Source organism: Pempheris klunzingeri, chromosome 4 (assembly GCF_042242105.1).
Source record: "Pempheris klunzingeri isolate RE-2024b chromosome 4, fPemKlu1.hap1, whole genome shotgun sequence".
Lineage (NCBI taxonomy): Eukaryota > Metazoa > Chordata > Actinopteri > Acropomatiformes > Pempheridae > Pempheris > Pempheris klunzingeri.
Window position 1 is genome coordinate 30,182,837 of NC_092015.1, and position 21,166 is coordinate 30,204,002.

Genomic DNA, 21,166 nt, shown 5'->3' on the forward strand with positions numbered 1-21,166 from the left:
CCTCAGAGAAAGGCATTAGACCGTCTCAGACCGCTGCTCACTCACACTTCATGTTATTTCATATAATAAGATAATACTGTTTTTACTACTGTCAGACCAAACCAGCCAAACCATTCAACCGTTTCATCATTTCTGTTCCTAGAGAATAACTTCTTCAGCTTCTTTTGTTGTTAGTTTAAACTCAGTTGAGCTCATTAACACATGAAGGACATGTGTCAGCTTTAGTCTCCAGTTTTGGGGGGATTTTATTGATCCTGGACTGCAGCCACCCACTGACCTTCAGCCTTGGACAACTCTTTGCAGCAGACTGTAGATGTTTACATTTGGTGTTGTAGGAAATGTGGTTCAAAGACAAAGCTGGGCTTCGTCCCTATCATGTGTGCTGGACACCTCTGCACTCTGGACTGAGTCCCAGATCCAAGTATTTGATACAGTGAATTCAAACAGGCTAGGACTGCCTGTATTTTACGGACCAAATCACAGGTCTGAATATGGCTCACCTGAAAGAACGAGACGTCTCCTCACATTAAACCTAAAACTTTAACACTCAGAGGCACAGTGGCCCAAGCTACCTCAGTGTCCCTCAGCACCTGGAGACCGTTTCCATACAGGTGACCCCCTGAGATAAAGGAGGGTGGTACTCTGTCCTGTTAAATGAGGAGGTCCAGTCTGAGTGCAAACACAACCACAGATCAGCGAACAGACCCACACAGGAGCCAGAGTGAATCAGCCCGATAACCATACTGAATGTTTATCACCGAAACTTCTGGCTTTGTCCAGACTGACGTGGAATCCTTGACTTGATTCACACCTGATCTCAGCATGAAGAACTGCGTTTGAACGGACTCTAGAAAACAAACTTTGATTTAGTCAGACTTATTTTACTAATTCCATGTGAACGTAGATCACGTTCTTGTAAGTCAGGAGATCAAACCTTCACCCCCTCTGAGCCAGCCGGTCAGAACAGGTGTGATCTGGTAGTCTACGGTCCAGAACCAAAAATAAGGAATGACCCCCCCATCCTAAGAGAAGAATCAGTGAGTCAGAACATGGTAGAAAACCAACCATTAAATGTTAAATGTTATAGTCCAAAGAAACCCTGTGAAAACTCAAACCCTGACCCATACACACCAACGCCACACGTTCAATATGATGTGCACACACACACACACTCCGGTGCTCTGACACTATGAAACTGTCTGACCAACATCCGAGCAGGAAAAGCATCACAAAGGCACAGAGGCAGCTCTGCTAGAGGGCTCCTTACATGTGGACCAGCACTCGGCGCCCCCCCGATCTAAAAATAGAGCCGTGGAGGAACAGACCCTGGTCAGAGACGTTCCACCACAGACCCCACCACTCCTAAAAACGCAGGACGAAGGCTCTACCTGTCAGAGAGGTGATTCCACGACTCCTTCAGGTCCAAGTCGTCCCCACAGGTCCGCAATCAAAGCAAAACAGCCCAAAGTCGAGGAGGTCTGAGCAGGCGGCTCGAGTCCCACCGAGTGGAGAAACAGCAGAGGGGGGTCGAGGAGCTCTGATAGGCCGGCTATTCTTGGCCAGGGACAGACCAGAGCCGTGGGGACAGCTGTGCTGATACCAGGCTGCTGGGGGGCAGTAAAAATAGGAGCCTCTGCTCTCTAGCCTGAACAGGTCTGCCATGACCCCCCCCCACATCACCTCCACCGTCCAATCAGCGGCCTCCCTGCTCAAACACACATGCTGCTGCAGCTGCTGTCATCTCAGCTGCTCGTGTGTGTGTGTGTGTGTGTGTGTGTGTGAGTTGACGGTCTGAGTGTAACTGAGACCATACAGAGTACAACCACTGACCGTCTACGTCAGCAGCACCAACACACAGCACCATGAAGATGACATCGTGGTGCGTTCAGGGCCATTGTTACTTGTGTGACTACCAGCTAGCCGCCTCAGCACCACAGTAAGACAGTGGGATGACCTGACGGAGTAATGGTCACCATGACAACCAGCTAGTCGTCTCAGCACCACAGTAAGACAGTGGGACGACCTGACGGAGTAATGGTCACCATGACAACCAGCTAGCCGTCTCAGCACCACAGTAAGACAGTGGGACGACCTGACAGAGTAATGGTCACCATGACAACCAGCCAGCTGTCTCAGCACCACATAAAGACAGGGACAGACAAGGTGGATCATTTCTTACAATAACTGAAGCTGACTGTTACTGTGGATGTAAGATGCCTCGGCTGGAAGTAAGACGACTGGGCTGGATGTAAGATGCCTCGGCTGGAAGTAGCAGACAGTGTTTCACATGGTGCATTGAGGTTGAATGTTTCTATCAAACCCCATTGATCGGCTGCAGTTCCCTAACATGTGACTCTGTGCTCTGCCAGTCACATTTCTTACAGCTTTGTTAGCTAGCTAGATAGCTAATGCTAGAGGACACACTGATCAGGTAGCACTGTTCAACAGCCAGGACAAAGTCGTTCTGACAGAAAACATACGAGTTACAGCAGCCTTTCAGCTTCTTCCCAAATATCTGCAGAGATGATCGATCAGTCAGTCAGTCAGCTAGAGGTCAAGACTAGAGGTGTGATGTTATCTGCTCCTCACATACCTTTGCTCTCAGTCCAATCATCATTCAGCCCTTCAATCCAATGCCCAGAACCACAGCGTCTAAGCCTCAAACCCAGACCTCCCCTCTTCCCCCACCTCCTGCTGTCAGTGGACCCAGAGGACTGAACCAGTCCACATGCTGCCAGTTTCTATGTCTTTCTGTGTGAAACTGTCGTGCTGAGCAGGAAGGAAGTCTGATCTGATCGTTTAAAGGAAGGCAGAGCAGAGAAAGCAGAAGCAGAGTGGAACATGTCACCACGCATGATTCACAGGCTTCATATCCGGACTGATCGGCTGCCGGTGGACATAGAAGACAGCTCCCTGTTCTCCCTGTCAGTCTGATGAGAAGCTCCTGTCAGGTTCGTTCTGCCTTCACTAAACAGTGAACCATTATTCTTCATGGTATCACTGTAAAGACACCTGAGGCTGAAACACGGAGGACGTAACAGAGAGGGGAAGTTAGAGCATCTCTGTAATGAATGAAAACAACATGTTACGGAGCAGCATGTAGAGCGCCTCCTGGTGGGTCAGACTAGACATCCTACAGTAGCCTGTAGTTCTCCCTGGAGACCCAGAGGACCTTCAGACTGCCAGCAGGAGGCACTGCAACACGACAACATGACCACCGCAACATGACCACGACCACAGCAACACGACAACATGACCACGACCACGACAACGACAACATGACCACGTCAACACTACAACATGACCACGACCACAGCAACACGACAACATGACCACGACCACGTCAACACTACAACATGACCACGACCACGACAACATGACCACGTCAACACTACAACATGACCACGACAACATGACCACGACCACAGCAACACGACAACATGACCACGACCACAGCAACACGACAACATGACCACGACCACATGACCACCGCAACATGACCACGACCACAGCAACACGACAACATGACCACGTCAACACAACCACGTCAACACGACAACGACAACGTGACCACAGCAACACGACAACATGACCACGACAACATGACCACAGCAACACGACCACGACAACATGACCACAGCTACACGACCACAGCAACACGACCATGACAACATGACCACCGCAACACGACCACAGCAACACGACCATGACAACATGACCACGACAACACAACCACGACAACACAACCACGACAACAGCAACATGACAACATGACCACGACCACAGCAACACGACAACATGACCACGTCAACATGACCACGACAACGTGACCACGACAGCATGATCACATGACCACGACAATGTGACCAGGACCACAGCAATACGACAACACGACCACGGCAACACAATATGACCACGACCACAGCAACACCACAACACGACCACGACCACAGCAACACGACCACAGCAACACGACAACTTGACCACGGCAACACGACCACGACCACAGCAACACGACCACAGCAACACGACCACGACCACAGCAACACGACCACCGCAACACGACAACATGACCACAGCAACACGACCACGACCACCGCAACACGACAACATGACCACCGCAACACGACAGCATGACCACGGCAACATGACAATATGACCACAGCAACACGACACCTGTCTCACTCGGAGGTCTGACTCCACCTGTCTTCCTCCACCTGTCTGACAGTGAGGTCTGCCTCCACCTGTCTCACTCTGTGGTCTGCCTCCACCTGTCTCACTCTGTGATCTGCCTCCACCTGTCTCACTCTGTGGCCTGCCTCCACCTGCGCTGTGGGACCAGCAGGGGGAGCCAGAGCACTGGGATCGGCTCCCCGTGCTTCAGGAATGCTGCAGGGACACAAAGCCTCCATTATCTCCCAGCACCGCTGAGCTTTTCCAGGGAGGGATCGGCTCTGTGATAGCCAAGAGCAAACAAAGTGTGGTGTGAAATTAACAGAGTGACCAGCTGACCGCGGGGAGAGGAGGAGGGTAAAGAAGGGTGGGGGCTGTGTACAGGCCAGGCTGTGCTGGGAAACGGAGCAGAGCTTAAACAGGAGGGTGGGGTCAGAAGGGCGTGGAGAGAAATGCAGTGATGTAACACGGCGTTCAGGAGCGACAACAAGAGCCATGAGTGACAAACAAGTACGCGTGGAGCACGGAGGGCCGCTGTCCGACTTCACCAGGCTTCAACTGAGCCCCTGAACGTCCCTCCGACCGGCTAGAGGGCACGAAGAGCCTCAAAACAGACATCCATCACGTACGGACAGGGTTCAGTCTGTCAGAGTCAGCTTCATCACTATGCAAAGCTTTCACTTTGCCTTGGGATACTGATGCAATATCAAGAAACATGAATAAAAAAGTATATCAAATAGAGCCAATACCACACAGAGTAATACAAACATGTACAGCATACCTGTTTTTAACAGCAGCACCTAAAGCCAAAAACACACTCTCATGGAAAGAAATCTGACTTTTCATTCAGACGTTTTGAGGGACTGGTTTGGTCCCCATTGAACCTGCTGACCTATGGACCCCTTCATGTTGTGACACTGAGGGAGGCGTTGATAGCGCTCAGGATACTTTACTGTAAACACATGTCTCAAAGATCAGGCCACACAGACACACTGGTGTCTCCTCAGGCTTCTGATCCTTTCCAAGTTACAGGCTCACTGGTTTCTGGCATGTCGACAGTGAATGTCTGTCGGTCAGATTTAATAAGACGTCATGTGATAACCAGATATTAAAGAGCATTAGAGCCACACAGTGTTATTCTGTAAAGGAACCCCTGCTATTGGCCAGGCTTCCCACCCAGGTAGCATGGACTTCACCACCAAAGGAGGGGTGATGATCTTCTCTATTGTAGCCCCGCCTTGTCCTTCAGGATGTCCTGATTGGTCAGATCAGTGTTTTAACTTTTCCTGGTTCAGGTGGTCTGTTTGGACACATGTAGTAGAAGTGTAGTTGAGCCTAAGGACACGGTCCGTCTCCTCCAAGCTGCAGAAACACACACACTGAGGTAAGACAAGTCAAATGATCCAGTCCCTGGTCCCTCCCTCCCTCTCTTCAGCCTCCATCTCATAAGCGAAGACTGGGTTCAGCTCAATCAGACTAAAATCAGCTCCACACACAGACCCCTGTCCATCCCATAAAACCAACCGCCACACACACAGAGATCAGATTAGCCTGCATCAGATCATCATCATCGTGACCAGTCAAACGTCACGCAGACGCCATGTTCACTGGTCAGTTAGACTCAGACTGGACCACTGGTGGAAATCGTATGGCTGCTCTGAAGCAGCGATTTAGCTTAAAAAAAACAAACTCCACACCAGAACAAAGTGAGACGGACGTCGGACTGCTAGGACGGAGACGTGTCCTCACATCCCACAAAGATCCCCTCAGGGTTACAGTGGTGTGTGGTTGTCTAGGTGCTCTGTGAACACCTGATGTCCCGACATTGTAGAGCTGCTGGGTTTTCATTAGAGGATCCCTCACAGAGCCCATCAGTGTGGCTGTAGACAGACACCATGCTAAGGGACCACCATCTCCGTCACCTCACAGCACAGGAACCAGAATAGTTGTCAGCCTCTCCGGCTCGTACCGTTTCCCCCCAGCAGGTCACGTCTGAGTCGTATGCTTGACTCAAAGGCTCCTCAGCTGCAATTTCCTCCTGAACTGAGCAGAGGATGTAAATGGAAACAGTCCAGGGGGCTGATGGGAGTTCCTGTCCCCTCCGCCCCCCTGACTTTGAAGCTGCAGCGGTCACTGACATGGTTGGATGGAGTCTGCAGACAGGAAATGGCAGGGCTAGACCTTCCTGCTTTGGACAAGATTACAGGTCCAGAAAATCATCAGACAAATGTCCCCCCCCCCCCCGTGTCTGTTGCTATGTAGAGAATATATCAGGCCCAGAGACAGTAACTGCACAGACTCAGGGCTGATGCCACCTGACGCCCTCAGCAGCACCAACAGTGAGTTTTACATCCGTTTACATGTGTGTGAAAACACACCATTTAGATTTGGCCCCTCTTGTGACATCACACACACAGGGATCCATTGATCATGTAACCTCTTCCAGCCCCTCAGTAGGCTGACGGTCCCGCCCACTGAGGACCTGAGTCCACCCGTCTGTCCTCCACTGTTGTTAGCTGGCTAATGCTGCTCTGCTAATTAGACCATCTGAGGAGGTGGAGACCGCAGGATTCACTTTATTTTGGAGGGACAGTGGACGTTTTTTTCCTGCTGCATCTTTCTTTACGAGGGCCACCAATGGTCGGAGCCCCAGGACGGATCGATGCCGGCCATCTGTGACCGACTTCACACTGAGGCTCAGGTTAGGTTTTCTGGTTAGGGTTAAGGTTAAAACAATGAGTTTGTGAACATCACAGCATGTGAACATGTCCTAGTGGGAGTATGAAGCCGACAACGAGCATAACGTGTCTCCTTTAACAACGGCGTTGACCGACTTTGGTCTGTTTCCATGGACAGTCACAAAGAGCAGCCTGTTGCCATGGAGACAGCCAGGTGCTCGGGGCGAGGCAGCATGCTGCTGTGTCACTGTGCTTAGTGAGGAGAGAAAGGAGAGTGCTGACGGCCTGGTTTTCAGTCCGCAGCCGTCAGCACTGAGAGGCCAGACGAGCTGTGGCACCCAGGACACACACACACACACGTTTTCACCCCGTCTGGCCAGGACAGGAAGCCACTGGGCTTCTGGGAAATGTGGTCTGAATGTCACCTTCACGTCAGGCAAACATCCCCGGCACTAATGAAGTGAGAGAGACGACCAGCTGAGCCGTCATCAGGGACAGAGGCAGGACTTATTCTGACGTAGAGTTCCCGTTGTCAGGGAGTCTAAACAGAGTGTGTGTCAGTCCATCTGACCATGTGGACCTTTAAAAAGCACTCACACAGGTAGGCCGAGGCTCAGCAGTGTCCTCTGACAGCTGCTCACTGAACGCTACTCCCACAGGAGGGAGGGTGATGGAACTACTTCCAGCAGCGGACTGATACACATCTGATGCCACTTCCTGACACTTCAGCCTGAGTGTGTGTTCATTTTGTCTGAGGAGTCTTTGTGGGTCAGGGTCAGACCGCCACCTCTACTTTAGATGAATTTAAAGTGTTTCTGCTCACGTTTCCTCACTTTCTGTCTCTCCAAACCTGAAACCAAAGACCTGGTGATTATTTCTGAGAGAGAGAGACCAGCTGCCACCTCCTCACCTGTTCTCACCCCTCCTCACCTCATCTTTCGCTCGGACAAGTCTCTCCTTTAGCAGCTGCTGTTATTCATCTGGCCTACAGCATCTCACTAAATTATTCAGCTGCAGGAAAGAGGAGGAGGGAGACTCCTCACCCATCCTCACCCGTCATCAGTCCTCCTCAGCCAAGTGTGTGTGTATATATCTGTATCCATGTGTGTGTGTGTGTGTCAGTTGTGTGACAGTTGTGGTTAATCCCAGTGTGTGGGGGGGTTGCAGAGGAGGATGAAGATTATCTGCGCCCGCCCCCTCCCCCAGCAGGAGGCCTGGCTCAGCGTGTGTGGGCCATGTGGTCAGACGGTGATCTGGCCACTCGGCTCCGAGAGGCGATGAGGGAGCCAGTGAAGGTGAGGAAGAAGTGAGGAGGATTAGGAGGCCGGCGACGTTGGTTAACCTCCGTGTTTGTTTGGTGGATCAGCAGCATTGAGCCTGGATAAACTCAGCACACACACACACACACACACACACACACACACACACACACACACAGGGACACCACTGACCAATCAAACCATGTCTCTGGTTTTCTACAGTTGGACAGCCATCCAGCAGACGCTGAGCTAGTGTGTGTGTGTGTGTGCTGAAACGCTGCATGTAGGTCGTGGACATTCATTCCTTCATAAAGCTGAAGTTTCAGGGCGTCAGACCGATGGGCACAATAAACTGCATGAGCATCTCTACCTACAGACCGAGGAGGAGCTCCTCTGACGTCTACAGTGTTTCCTGGTTCAGTGAACACTCTTTTCTTCCTCTGCGCCTCAGAGACGATGACATCTTGTCCGCAGTCGTCCCATTAAGGTGAGAAAGGGACTAAGAGCTGTAGCCGTCTCAGACTGACCCCAGTGTGACCAGCACACAGGCTTCTTCCACCAGCAGCCTGAAATATGTCAACTCTCAGATGAGACGCAGGTTCGTGGCCCCCAGACGACGGCTACCACTGACCCCGCTGGTCTGACTTTACCAACCTCATTGTTGGTTTACCGCGGTGATATGTACAGGAGGGGGGCAGAGGCAGAGATCCTCCTGGTGTACAGTGTTTCTAGACGTCCAGGTCTATCCTGTGGTAGGTGTAGCATCAGTAATTAGCACACGGCTTCTGCTACTTAAAACTGATGGAGTGAGAGCAGCGCTGCAGCTGTCACTCATCACAGCGCTCACAGCTGGTTGGGCAACATTCCCGTGTCCTGGCCTGGCTGAGCTCTCACACTGAGGGCTGAGCGCTGCCTTTCTACGCACTAAACATGCTAACACGCTACACTGACTGACTGATCTCCACTATCAGAGCTACTGGACCTGTGTTCATCCCTCCGAGTCTGACTCTGTGTTACTAGACAGACCTTTACCTACAGCGTGTCCCATAATCCTCCTGTTCTCACGTGTTTTCTGTGTTTACAGTGAAACACTGACTGCCGTCTGTGCATCCATGGTTACAGCGTCAATGTCCATGCAGCACAAATGTCATGTTTATATCATATCGTCCTCATTTAGCCTCAGGTAGGCTAAAAGGTAACAGGTTAGACCTGTAAACATGAGCAGGTCATCTCTCGTCATAGACGCTAACCGTGAGGAGGAAACACTGAAAATAAGTGGCCTTGGTAGTGACAGTGTGATGCCCCCGGTACACCTCCTATATCCACTCATTTTACATATTAACAGATAGCTGAGATCCCTGGACATACAGGCAGACAAAATCTACTTATTTCACACTGCATTTCCCCATAAAAACTGTAAAAACAAGCACAGAACAACAAGAAGCCATGTAACGTCTCAGTCTACTGTCTTGTCACCAGGGAGAGGAACTTCACTCACTCAGCGGTGAATCTGTGAGATTTCTCACTGTTAGATGAAGGTACTTACATCCGTGGAGGGGCCGGGCTGAGCGCTGACTGCTGTTCTGTCTGTCCTCTGAGCGGCCTCACACCACAGTAGCCTGCTCACATGACATGGCAAACTCTGACTATCTGCACGACCCACAGCCAGGAGGAAAACCAGACCAAACACACATATGGACACACTCACTGGTCACATGATCATAACCTGCTGGAGCACCCCCCACCACCACCCTGAGGACGGGCGTCACCGTGTCTGGCCCTGGACCCCAACGTGGTGAAGTTAGAACGAGGCCAGACGTTCCCAGGTGTCCTGTGGTTGCTGTATCTGTGTCTGACTCAGCTGACTAGAGGGTCTATAAACATCTGTAATGTAAAGGTGATGCACATCAGGTAAATGAAGGATCACTGATAAACAGGGAATGTGCTCTTAAAGACAGAGGCCCCGACGTGGAGGCAGTACTGACCTGGACGGCCGTCAGTGTCCATCATGTTGTTACCACTACAGTAAATGTCTGATAACAACACGTTCTTATTCACTCACTTTTTATCTTTTTAAATTACTCTCTGTTTATGCTGTGTTGTGTCTGAGGTTGCGACCTGTTAACAGTAAATACCAGTGCCTTGCCGGGTGACGTCTCAGGGTCTCGTTGAAGTAAATGAGGATGCTGGGTTGGTCAGTGTGAACGTGGCCTCAAACTGCTTCAGGAGACCAAATCAACATCGACGCTGAGCACCACGGTCACAGGACACCTCTGAGGACAGACATGTGGTCCATATGAAGAGCCCACAGCCTGGCATGTGGACGAGTCTCAGAAAACAACCCTCTTAATCAAATACATTCACAGACATCAGGCCTCCCCCCTCATTCCTGCTCCTCCAGAGGAAAATCCTGGGGGAAAAGGGTCAGGAAGTGGCCTATTTGTTCCAAAGCAGATTCCACAAATACCAGAGTGAGACCTAAAGGGAGAGGCCTGCTTCCCGTCGGACCCCGTCAGCCTGTTAAGACAAGTGAGGATGGCTTCTCTAACTTTAACCTCCTCCTCCCCCTCCTCTCCCTCCTCTTCCTCTCCCTCTCCCTCCCAGGCCCCTCACCCTGGATCCTGCTGCCAGTCTGGGGGGAAAAGTTTCCAGCACGTTTACAAGCTAACGAGTTAGCTTAACCGTTTCCACCCTGTGTAGCTTCCTAACGAACAGCCTGGAGGAGAAGAGGAGGAGGAGGTCAGCTTCCTCAGCAGTAACCCACACTGCACATGTGTTTTTATCATGGGAGGGAGGACACATGTTCCCATTACTCACTCCATCCTTTCAATACACTTGAAAGGTCTTCACACACACACACACACACACACACACACACACACACACACTTCAGGTCAGTGTGTTCGACATGATGACATCATTTCTATGAAAATGAAAGCAGACATGACGATGAACTCGCTCTACAACACGAGCACATGCCTGTGGAGGTTTGTGTTGTTCTGGCTGTGAACAGTGCTGCTGCTGATGACTGAGACACACAACAACACGTGGAGGCTACTGAAGTGGACATTTTCACTGCAGCTGTCATAAGAACTCAGTGGGAACGCTGAGTGACGTCTAAAGACCCGAGTCTCTGTGGATGTGTGAGGAATCAGAGGAGTCTGAATCACAGTGGAAGTGAGTGAAGCCAGAATTGCTTCCTGAATGGGTCGAAATAACAACCAATGAGCCAAAGTTAACAGGCAGCACTGAGGGCGGGGGGCGGTCCACAGCAGCTGGGCCACTGCTACCGCAGCACGACGGCAGCTGCAGAGGGAACAGAGTCAGTCTGTCCACACTCAGGATCAATAGACCAACCAATCACACTCCAACAGCTCCAGCGTCTGAATGAAAAGGCCGACAGTGTCCGCACAGCACCTTCACATGATCATCACGTACCCAATAAACACTCAACTGAGTAAACGCTGACTGTAAATTAGGAGGAGGAGGAAGAGGAGGAGGAATGAGACACCATGAAGCATCAGCAGCATCAGTCAGAGTGAAGCCCGGCCGCCTGAGGCCTCAGAGGACGTCGGCAGGAACAGTCAGTCCCCATCAGCTGCACAAACCTGCACATCAGCTTTGACTGGAGCAGCTCAGGGGACCGGGCCTCAGATCAGGGATCCAGACCGGGCGTCAGATCAGGGACCCAGACCCGGCCTCGGTGACCCTGAAGTTCTGGGATCAGCTCAGACTGATCAGCAGGGACTCTCTGATAAAACCTCGGCCGTCCCGGCCGGTGATCACCTGGCCTGTCGGCCTGAGCTAACCTCCAGCTGGTGATTGCCTTGTTTGTTGGTCGGAGAGGCAAAGTCTCCTCCTTTCCTTTCCCGGCTGTTTTTAGGACATCCTGTCCACACCGGTCTAAAAGAAAAGCTGCATCCTGTCCGTCTGCCTCGAATCCCCATCAGATCTTAAAGTGTGTGTGAGGAGGTGCGCTGACCACGCTGCACACCTTCTTTCACACCATTATTCCACCTTAATACAGCTTAGAAATGGGATTTTCTGTTCGTTATGACAAATAATGACAGAGATCTGGGTTTCATCTGATCTGAGGACATCAGCTCAGGCTCTGAGGATTGATCCGCCACATTTTTGACTCAAAAACTGTCTGCTCAACTGATGCTCCACTCTGCACCACGGCCAGTGGAGCAGAGATGTCAGGTGTCACGCTACTTCCCCCAAGTCAGATCAATAAATCTGATTATCAGCACATACCTCTGCACCAGGGTCCTCAGTGTTTAGTGTTTTACTCAACATTTAGGAAAATACACTATTACAAAGTTAAAAGTCCTTCGGAAGAACTCAAAGTAAATACGAGTCTCCTGGTCAATGTTCAGTCTGCTGACCGTACAGAACGAAGCGCTCTTATCCAGCTCTTTTTTAAAAGAACAGACATCGTCTTCATTCTTATCATGTTTTTATTATATACTGTACTGTCTTGTTCATTATGCCAAGGATAATTCCTCATAATGTTAAATCTTACCTGGTGATAAACCTGATTCTAACTCTGAACCAGGACACTGCTAAATGTTTTCACAAGCTGAAATAAAAGACTTTTTCTAAGCACACAAGAAGCTTATTTCTCTCAAAATGTGTTAACGTCTTTGTTGGTGAGCACTCCTCCTATTACAACTGCTTAAACATCAGGGTTATTTCCTTGTTCTTCGGGGTATCAAAACATGCACATCTGTGGCCCTAATCGCATGAACTTTAAAGTCTGGCTTCTGATAAGTGTCTTTTTTCAAATTTGAGGGTGAGTGACTAGAAAAAGTCGTGTTCATGACTAGTTTGGAGAGGAATATGAGGGATACAACAACATGTAGGAAAGCAGCTACTGGAGGTGGGACTGGTGCGACCTGGGAGATGTAGTTTTCCGGCTCCTCTGTCGGCAGCCTTCCTGTAAACCAGCCGTCAAGCTGGTGGCGTCCATTAAAGAGGACAAAGGGACACAGACAGGCCTGCTGTTCAACGCACGCACACACACACACACGCACACACACACAGAGACGGGCTCATGCAGCTAATGGAGGGCCAGTGTGCGTGTGCGTGTGCGTGTGTGTGAGAGCCAACACTGCCTACACACTCCAACAAAGCTCCCTCCAGTGTGCACTTCCTGTTTCCTCCCTGGAAAGCATTGTGGGAGCTCCTCACATGACACACAGCCTCTCATCCAGTCCTGAGCCCACGGGGGGGGCACTGTTCCAGCTGGAAACAGCCCCCATGGACAGACGGAGAGAGTCGGCCTCTGTCTCCTAGAGGACAACACAGAGTCACTCCCCACTCCACAGCAGATCACTTACACTGAGGAGGGGGGGCACCAGAGTCCCTTTCACTGTCACAAGGACCGCTGAATCTGAGCCAGCGAAGGCAAACAAACAAAGGCCCCTGATGCCGCCGGGCCGGCCTGCCGGAGGGGGTCTGAGAACAGGCAGGCAAACGAGGAAAACAGAACAGCTAGCTCTGCACTCACTCATCAATGAATCAATCAGAGGTCAGTGACACACATTCAGCTCTCCAGAGCCCACAGAGATGCATCACACTAACCCGGTTTAACAGTCAGCGCTCAGCTAATCCTCACAGTAGTTTAACTCATCACTTCATCTCTTCAGCACCGCTCCACCTTTAAAAACGGAGGGACGCCAGCGCAGACTAAAGGCCGACCACAACCGGCTGCATGGACATGAGTTCCTACATCTACCAAACTCAGACCACATAGTCCAGTCTGTTTATAGCTTGTAGTATTGCTGGTCAATGAAACTCAACACTGCTGATTTTCACATTAAAAGCCCAGCAGAAAAGCCCACTGAGTCGTTGTAAGGCCTTTACTGTCAAACGTCTGTGTAGGAAATGTAGAGTTTTGTTGACTGAAGCATCAAAACAGGCCCAACTGTATGTATGAGTATTTCTGTGAGAGAAGACAAAGTGGTGAACATGACGTGCCTCTGCTGACAGAGTCAGAGGTGTGGAAACATAACTGCACAACACATCAGGTATGTGTGCTGACGGGGGGGGGGCCTGGTCCTCTCTGCTGCTGAGGTACTGCTGTCATGTAGCCCCGCCCTCCTCAGTGAGGTCACAGCAGGTCTTTGACAGGTGACAGTACATACCTGAGACAACAATTAGGTGTAGTCACATGTGGCATTTTACACACAAAGAGCCTTTAACACACTGGGTGACCGAGGTGGGGGTGACTACACTACACTTTTTTTGTTTTGATTTGTAGTCATTTCGCCGATGGAAGCACGACATCACCGATGGTGCCCACCCCAGTGGGACCAAACGCCACCTTTAGCACAGCGAGCGGCCTGGGACCAGGAGGAGAGGGAAGAGAGCTGAGCTAACCCAGCTCATCCACGGCCCAGCCTTCACCTGGATAATGTCCACTGGAAAATAAAATGGATGAATACACCTCGGGCTGACTGGGCACACTCCTGTTTTCCTGACACAGTCAGACCGGCTGTTTGCAGCTCGTCTACTTGTCTGATGTTACATAAAAGTAGTTCCACTGCTCTAAAACATCCAGTGAAACAGTAACGTAGAATAATCCTCTGTGTGTCTGGGATGTAGGTGTTTTATGGATATTATCCATACCCACTTATCCTTCACAGAGTCGTGGGGGGCTGGAGCCCATCCTGCTCAGACTGGAGGGGGAACATGTAAACTCTACACAGGAAAGTCAAGGTTGAGATTAGGAGACATCACAGTGACAACAGGGTTTAAACTTCAGGCAAAGACATACACCCATACAGTGTTACGTCAGACGTGTGCGGTGCAGATTACAACGCTACGTTTGTTGCATCATGTCTAAAGAGGCAGTGAGCCACAGAACAGTATGGACTCTGTGTGACTCTACTCTTCAAACCAGTAAAAAGGCACAAAGAACATCAGTGGGGGACAAAGAGTCCACTTCCCTCCAACAGACTCCATCGTTATCACAGAAAGACTGAACGATGACTGTGCACAGAGAGACGAGCCTGCGGAGCAGAACCACAGGACAAAACACTCCTGAGGGTAACTGCAGTAAATCTGCCAGCGGAGGAGCATTCCTGACATCGCTCACTGAGGGAGAAAACACGGACAGGTAACAGTCTGACAGAACATCACCTTCACATGATCACATGATCATGACCCTTAAGTCTTTAACATCCAGCCCAAACCACAGTCAGTCATCACCGACAGATCCCCGTGTTCTAAAACGTTACCGACAGACAGGGAAAAGGCGCTTGTGATGTCCCTGCTGTCTCAGGAGGGCGTCGGCATGTCGTCCTGACAGCAGCAGGCAGACGTTCACAAAAACAACACGAGACGATGTCAGTAAACCAGCGCCGTAGTGTGTGAGTGCTTGGCGGGCCCTTACGTGCGTGGCGTCGCGGCGTTGGCCCTCGGTGTTCCTCAGCCAGCAGCGGCTCAGCTCGCTCAGCTCCAGGATGGGCTGCACCTTCAGCCTCACCGTGTCCCCCGACTGGCGGATCATCTCCACTATCTCGTCCCGGCTCTTGTTCTCCACGTTGCGTCCGTTGATCTCCACCAGCCTGTCTCCGGGCACCAGCCCCAGCGCCAGGTCCTTGGTGCCAGCGCCAGGCTCGGCGAAGTGGACCACTCGGCGGTACACCCCTCCGTCTGGGCTGCGATCCAGCATGGTGGTGCGGCGCAGAGAGAATCCAAAGTCACCGGTGTTGCGACGTTGAAGCTCGAGCTCCCGTGTTTCTGGCGCCGTTGGTGCGACCACGGCCGGCAGCTGCAGCTGGGCGGGGAAGGTCTTGTCGACCACCTCTGGGGCGCAGACCTTCCTGGGGGCGGGGGCTCCGGGCTGCTGCTTGAGGCTGTGTTTGCGGAGCATGCTGAAGACTTTGCTCTCCACCTGCGGGGACGGGGCGGCGGAGTTCTGGCCCGAGGGGGTGGAGCCCTCTGAGGGGCTCTCCTCTTTGGACTTCTGGGAGAATGAGAAGCGCTTCATCATCTGCCCCACCTGCGACGAGTTCTGCTTGGCCAGAGATCCAAAGTGCGCCACACGGTCCCGCACTGAGCCGCGGTGGCCGTCTGGCCCTCCGCCGCCCTCCCCCTTCAGGTCATCGGTGGAGCTGGCGGCGCTCAGCTGCTCGTCCAGAACCACGCTGCTGCGGTTGCTTGGGCCGTCCGACTCGATGTCGGTGAGGGTGAGCTCGGTGCTGCTGGCCACTTTGATGGGGATGGGGTTGGAGATCTCCAGTTTGCCCCTGGACTCCCGCTTGGCCTCCCTCTTCAGGTTGAAGAAGCCACGGCGCATGCTCATCTCCTCCAGGCTGCGCAGCTCGGCCGCAGACATCCTCTCCTTCTTATCCTTCTTCTCCTTCCTGCTCCCCTCCCTCTCCTTGTCCTTCTTCATCAGATTAAACATGGCGACAGACGACACGCCGTGCTCGTGATGTCCCCACGGTCACGTCTTGACGTCCAGGTCACCGGTCGGGTGCTTTAGTTGAGACCAACAGGGACGAATCCCCTGAGGAAGGACACAGGCAGAGCACACTGCATTAAACACTCACCATGTACAGAAAACACATCACGACTGTAACGTGAAGCTGGACAACAGAATCACCTCCGTTTATTGAGAATACTGTGGGGATGCTGTTTGAGCTTTCACATGCACACTGTTAATGTGTGATGACTTCTGCAGTGACAAGAGCCCCAGTGAACACACAGTTATCCACTGATCGGCCCACGGCAAAGGTTTCATCATCAGTGAGCTGTTAGAGTCCAGAGGAGACGAGCAGTGTGGATAAAACCTGTTATTATTATTAGAACATGACGAGTTAACAAGACCTCACAGAACAGGTTCCTCTTCACATTTAGGAGAAAGTCATAGAAAAGCACCACACAGCACCGTCCCGAAAGGTTTAACACACCAGACCACATTCCCCCGTAGGAAGAGTGACACACACACACACACACACACACACACACACACACACACACACACACACACACACACACACACACACACACACACACACACACACACACACACACACACACACACACACACGTAAAGTGGCCTTCAGGACGAACAACACTGAACACATGTGGCTGCTTCACTACATCTGCACCTCTCACTGCTCTGACACTGTTCCCCCGAGTTATTGGGACATATATAATCAATAAGTTCATCAGAAATGACCGAGCAGATACATGTTGTGTTAACAGGATTGTATCTTCATCTATTTCTACCACAAACAGAGAGTGCAGCTTCAGACCAACGCGTCTCTGTGGACGTCCTCACGCGCTGCAGGACCAGAACACCTCACTGCTGTTTAACTGGTCTCTGCAGACCCTCCACAGCCAGGACCTGATACCAGCACACCAGCACACCCTCGACCTCCAGCCTGGAGCTCATTAGGACCTGGAGCCTCCACCAGGACTGTGTGATCCTCTGGGGACAGAAACATCAGGACCCAGACCCTCCTCATCCTCATCAGCCCCAGCTGATGTTGTACACAGACACAGAGCTGCCCTCCGGTGCCGGAGCCATAGTGTCGGCGGCGGACAGACGGCTGTCCGTAGCCCGGTCCGGTGTGGCTGGGAGCCTTACCGGGCTAATGGTGATTACCGGGCTAATGGTGATTACCGGGCTAATGGTGATTACCGGGCTAATGGTGATTACCGGGCTAATGCTCTCAGCTGATTTAAGCTCTCCCCTGTTTACCTGCTGAGATTAAAAGATGCTCTCACCTGGTTCACTGGCCACCCCACACACAAACATCTATCACCAGACCGGGTCCGGGTCCGCTCCGGGTCCGGGGGACAAAAGCCTGACGGGGCTATAGCAGGAGTAGCTCCTGGGCTACATGAGCTAGCTGAGCCGCTGCTCCGCAGGAGGGAGTATCGGTGGGTCACCTCATATCAGATACCTGCGTTTTTATCCCCAAAACCGGACAGTCCGAAGGCCCCGGCCAGCAGCCCCTACCCAGACTGTGCCGGACTTCCCGGGGAGCGGTCTGGCTAGCTAACTAGCCTAATTGGCTCGAGTAACAGCCTTAGTCTCTACCCTCATTTTTGGAAGAACTTCCCCGGGAACAGCACGTCTGGAGCCGGAGGAAAACACTCCAGCCCCGCTGTCCCGGTCAGACCCGGGCCCCCAGGCTCGGCCACATGAGAGCCAGGAACACTCACCGTTCTTCAGGACAGCCGCAGAGAGGACACCGCTGGCTGAAGGGAGCAGCTCGGCCGGTTGGGAACAGAAGCCGCAGACGGGCGGTGAGCTAAAGACAGATACTGCTGCTGGTCTGGCAGAGGCACGGTCACACAGCGCCCCCCGCTGGTCATTTAGGGGAACTACAGCCTGGAGGAGGTCACACAGCGCCCCCCGCTGGTCATTTAGGGGAACTACAGCCTGGAGGAGGTCACACAGCGCCCCCGCTGGTCATTTAGGGGAACTACAGCCTGGAGGAGGTCACACAGCGCCCCCGCTGGTCATTTAGGGGAATTACAGCCTGGAGGAGGTCACACAGCGCCCCCGCTGGTCATTTAGGGGAACTACAGCCTGGAGGAGGTCACACAGCGCCCCCGCTGGTCATTTAGGGGAACTACAGCCTGGAGGAGGTCACACAGCGCCCCCGCTGGTCATTTAGGGGAACTACAGCCTGGAGGAGGTCACACAGCGACCCCCGCTGGTCATTTAGGGGAACTACAGCCTGGAGGAGGTCACACAGCGACCCCCGCTGGTCATTTAGGGGAACTACAGCCTGGAGGAGGTCACACAGCGACCCCCGCTGGTCATTTAGGGGAATTACAGCCTGGAGGAGGTCACACAGCGACCCCGCTGGTCACATAGGGGAATTACAGCCTGGAGGAGGTCACACAGCGCCCCCGCTGGTCATTTAGGGGAACTACAGCCTGGAGGAGGTCACACAGCGCCCCGCTGGTCATTTAGGGGAACTACAGCCTGGAGGAGGTCACACAGCGACCCCGCTGGTCACATAGGGGAACTACAGTCTGGAGGAGGTCACACAGCGACCCCGCTGGTCACATAGGGGAATTACAGCCTGGAGGAGGTCATACAGCGCCCCCGCTGGTCATTTAGGGGAACTACAGCCTGGAGGAGGTCACACAGCGCCCCCGCTGGTCATTTAGGGGAACTACAGCCTGGAGGAGGTCACACAGCGCCCCCGCTGGTCATTTAGGGGAACTACAGCCTGGAGGAGGTCACACAGCGCCCCCGCTGGTCATTTAGGGGAACTACAGCCTGGAGGAGGTCACACAGCGCCCCCGCTGGTCACATAGGGGAACTACAGCCTGGAGGAGGTCACACAGCGCCCTCGCTGGACTCAGACAGTTGCCTCATACGAGGAGAACAGCAGAAGTAGTTGTGACTGTTTATGTAGGATTAATAACTGGTTTATTTATAGATTTAATTATTATTTGTAAGGAATCTATGACAGTAAACAGTAAATGATAAATAAATACTTTCAAATACATGGTTTCTTCTCACTGTTCCACACAAACACAGAGAAACAGAAACAACCAACAGCACATGGAAACCAGTGTTTGTGGTGATTGAGAGCTGGGGAGGGCAGAGGATGGGAGGAGGCACCTGAGAGGGGGGGTCTAATGGAGCAGAGTCTGAGAGCCTCTATTCTCTGGTGGTGGAGCTTGGTCACCGATACAAGCCGAGGGTTTCCAGCAGAAACTCCCGTGGTTCAGGACTGGGGGAGGACCAGAGGGGACGAGGCAGCATCTCCCATGAAACCACAGAGGGTCAGCTGAACACTCCTAAAGATGACCTCTGTCGGGACACAGGAGACACATAGAATCTCCTCATCCCAACGCAGAACACACGCTGAGGCCAAACATTCACCACCGTCTACAGCTTGTCTGCCTGTCTGTCTGTCTGTCTGTCTGCCTGTCTGTCTGTCTGTCTGTCTGACCACAGCCTGCCTGTCTGTCTGTTTATCTGTCTACCTGACTGTCTGTCTGCCTGTCTGACCACAGCCTGCCTGTCTGTCTGTCTGTGTGCCTCTCTGTCTACCTACCTGTCTGTCTGTTGCAGCTGTCTCACAGTGGCCTCATCCCAGTAGCAGGCTCGTGGACAGGCCTAATGTTGTTGTGTGGTGTGAAAACACTGATGTGATTAAAGTGAAGACACGGCGCTGATGAAGTGGTTATCAGTGTTCACCCTGTTAGCTCCAGTGCTAACAGCTCTGACACACTGAGTCCAGCTGTAGGGATGAATGTCAGCAGAGACCATCAAAATCATCAGGGTTCATCATCTGAGGACCCAAAGTTACCCTGATGTCTCAGTCTGGACCAGACGTCACCCGTACCACAGCTCACCTGCTAGCAAGGCCAAGAGAACACCGGAGTCAAGAAAGCGTTACCGGGTTAACTTAAGCCTGATTATTAGACTGACGCCCAACTACTAGAACAGATCCTGACACCAGGCTACAGATTATCACGGGAAACTGAGTGAATACGTCCTTTAAATGAGTCCTGACCCTCAGATCCTCCGTGAGCATCTCATGTTGTCCTGAAACAGGGGCCACTCGACTCCACCACACCTCTACCCCAGCTGTTGCCAAGGACGCGTCATCACAGCACATCTCACATATCACTCACACACACACACACACACAGATCTGTTGTTTAACAAGCTGCTGAGGAGACAACACGCAGGTGGTGGGTCAATATTCTTATCGAACAAATGTGTAGACATAAGTGTTTAACTTCATCAGGAGGCTACCAGTCTTTAAGCTAAGCTACCATTTTGTTAGGCTAAGGTACCAGTCTTTATGCTAAGCTACCTGTCTTTAGGCTAAGTTACGTGTGTTTAGGCGGTGGTACCAGACTTTATGCTAAGCTACCTGTCTTTAGGCTGATATACCAGTCTTTATGCTAAGCTACCTGTCTTTAGGCTAAGTTACGTGTGTTTAGGCGGTGGTACCAGACTTTATGCTAAGCTACCTGTCTTTAAGCTAATATACCAGACTTTATTGCTAAGCTATAAACATGTATTTCAGATGTATTTCAGTCTGTTTGACCCCA

At 51.9% G+C, this 21,166-nt stretch overlaps 1 protein-coding gene across 4 annotated transcripts in view; it reads right to left on the reverse strand.

Annotated features, from left to right (window-relative positions):
- The window catches only part of myo18ab (myosin XVIIIA b), a 104,726-nt gene extending 86,349 nt beyond the window's left edge, over nt 1-18,377 (reverse strand). For all 4 annotated transcript variants that reach the window (XM_070829823.1, XM_070829821.1, XM_070829820.1 and 1 more), the window contains exons 1-2: nt 18,299-18,377; nt 15,510-16,631 (exon numbers count right to left, since the gene is read on the reverse strand). In XM_070829823.1, coding sequence (XP_070685924.1) covers nt 15,510-16,529 — 1,020 coding nt within the window. In that variant the 5' untranslated portion in view covers nt 16,530-16,631; nt 18,299-18,377. The remainder of the gene's footprint in view (nt 1-15,509; nt 16,632-18,298) is intronic.
- Between the last annotated feature and the right edge of the window lie 2,789 nt (nt 18,378-21,166).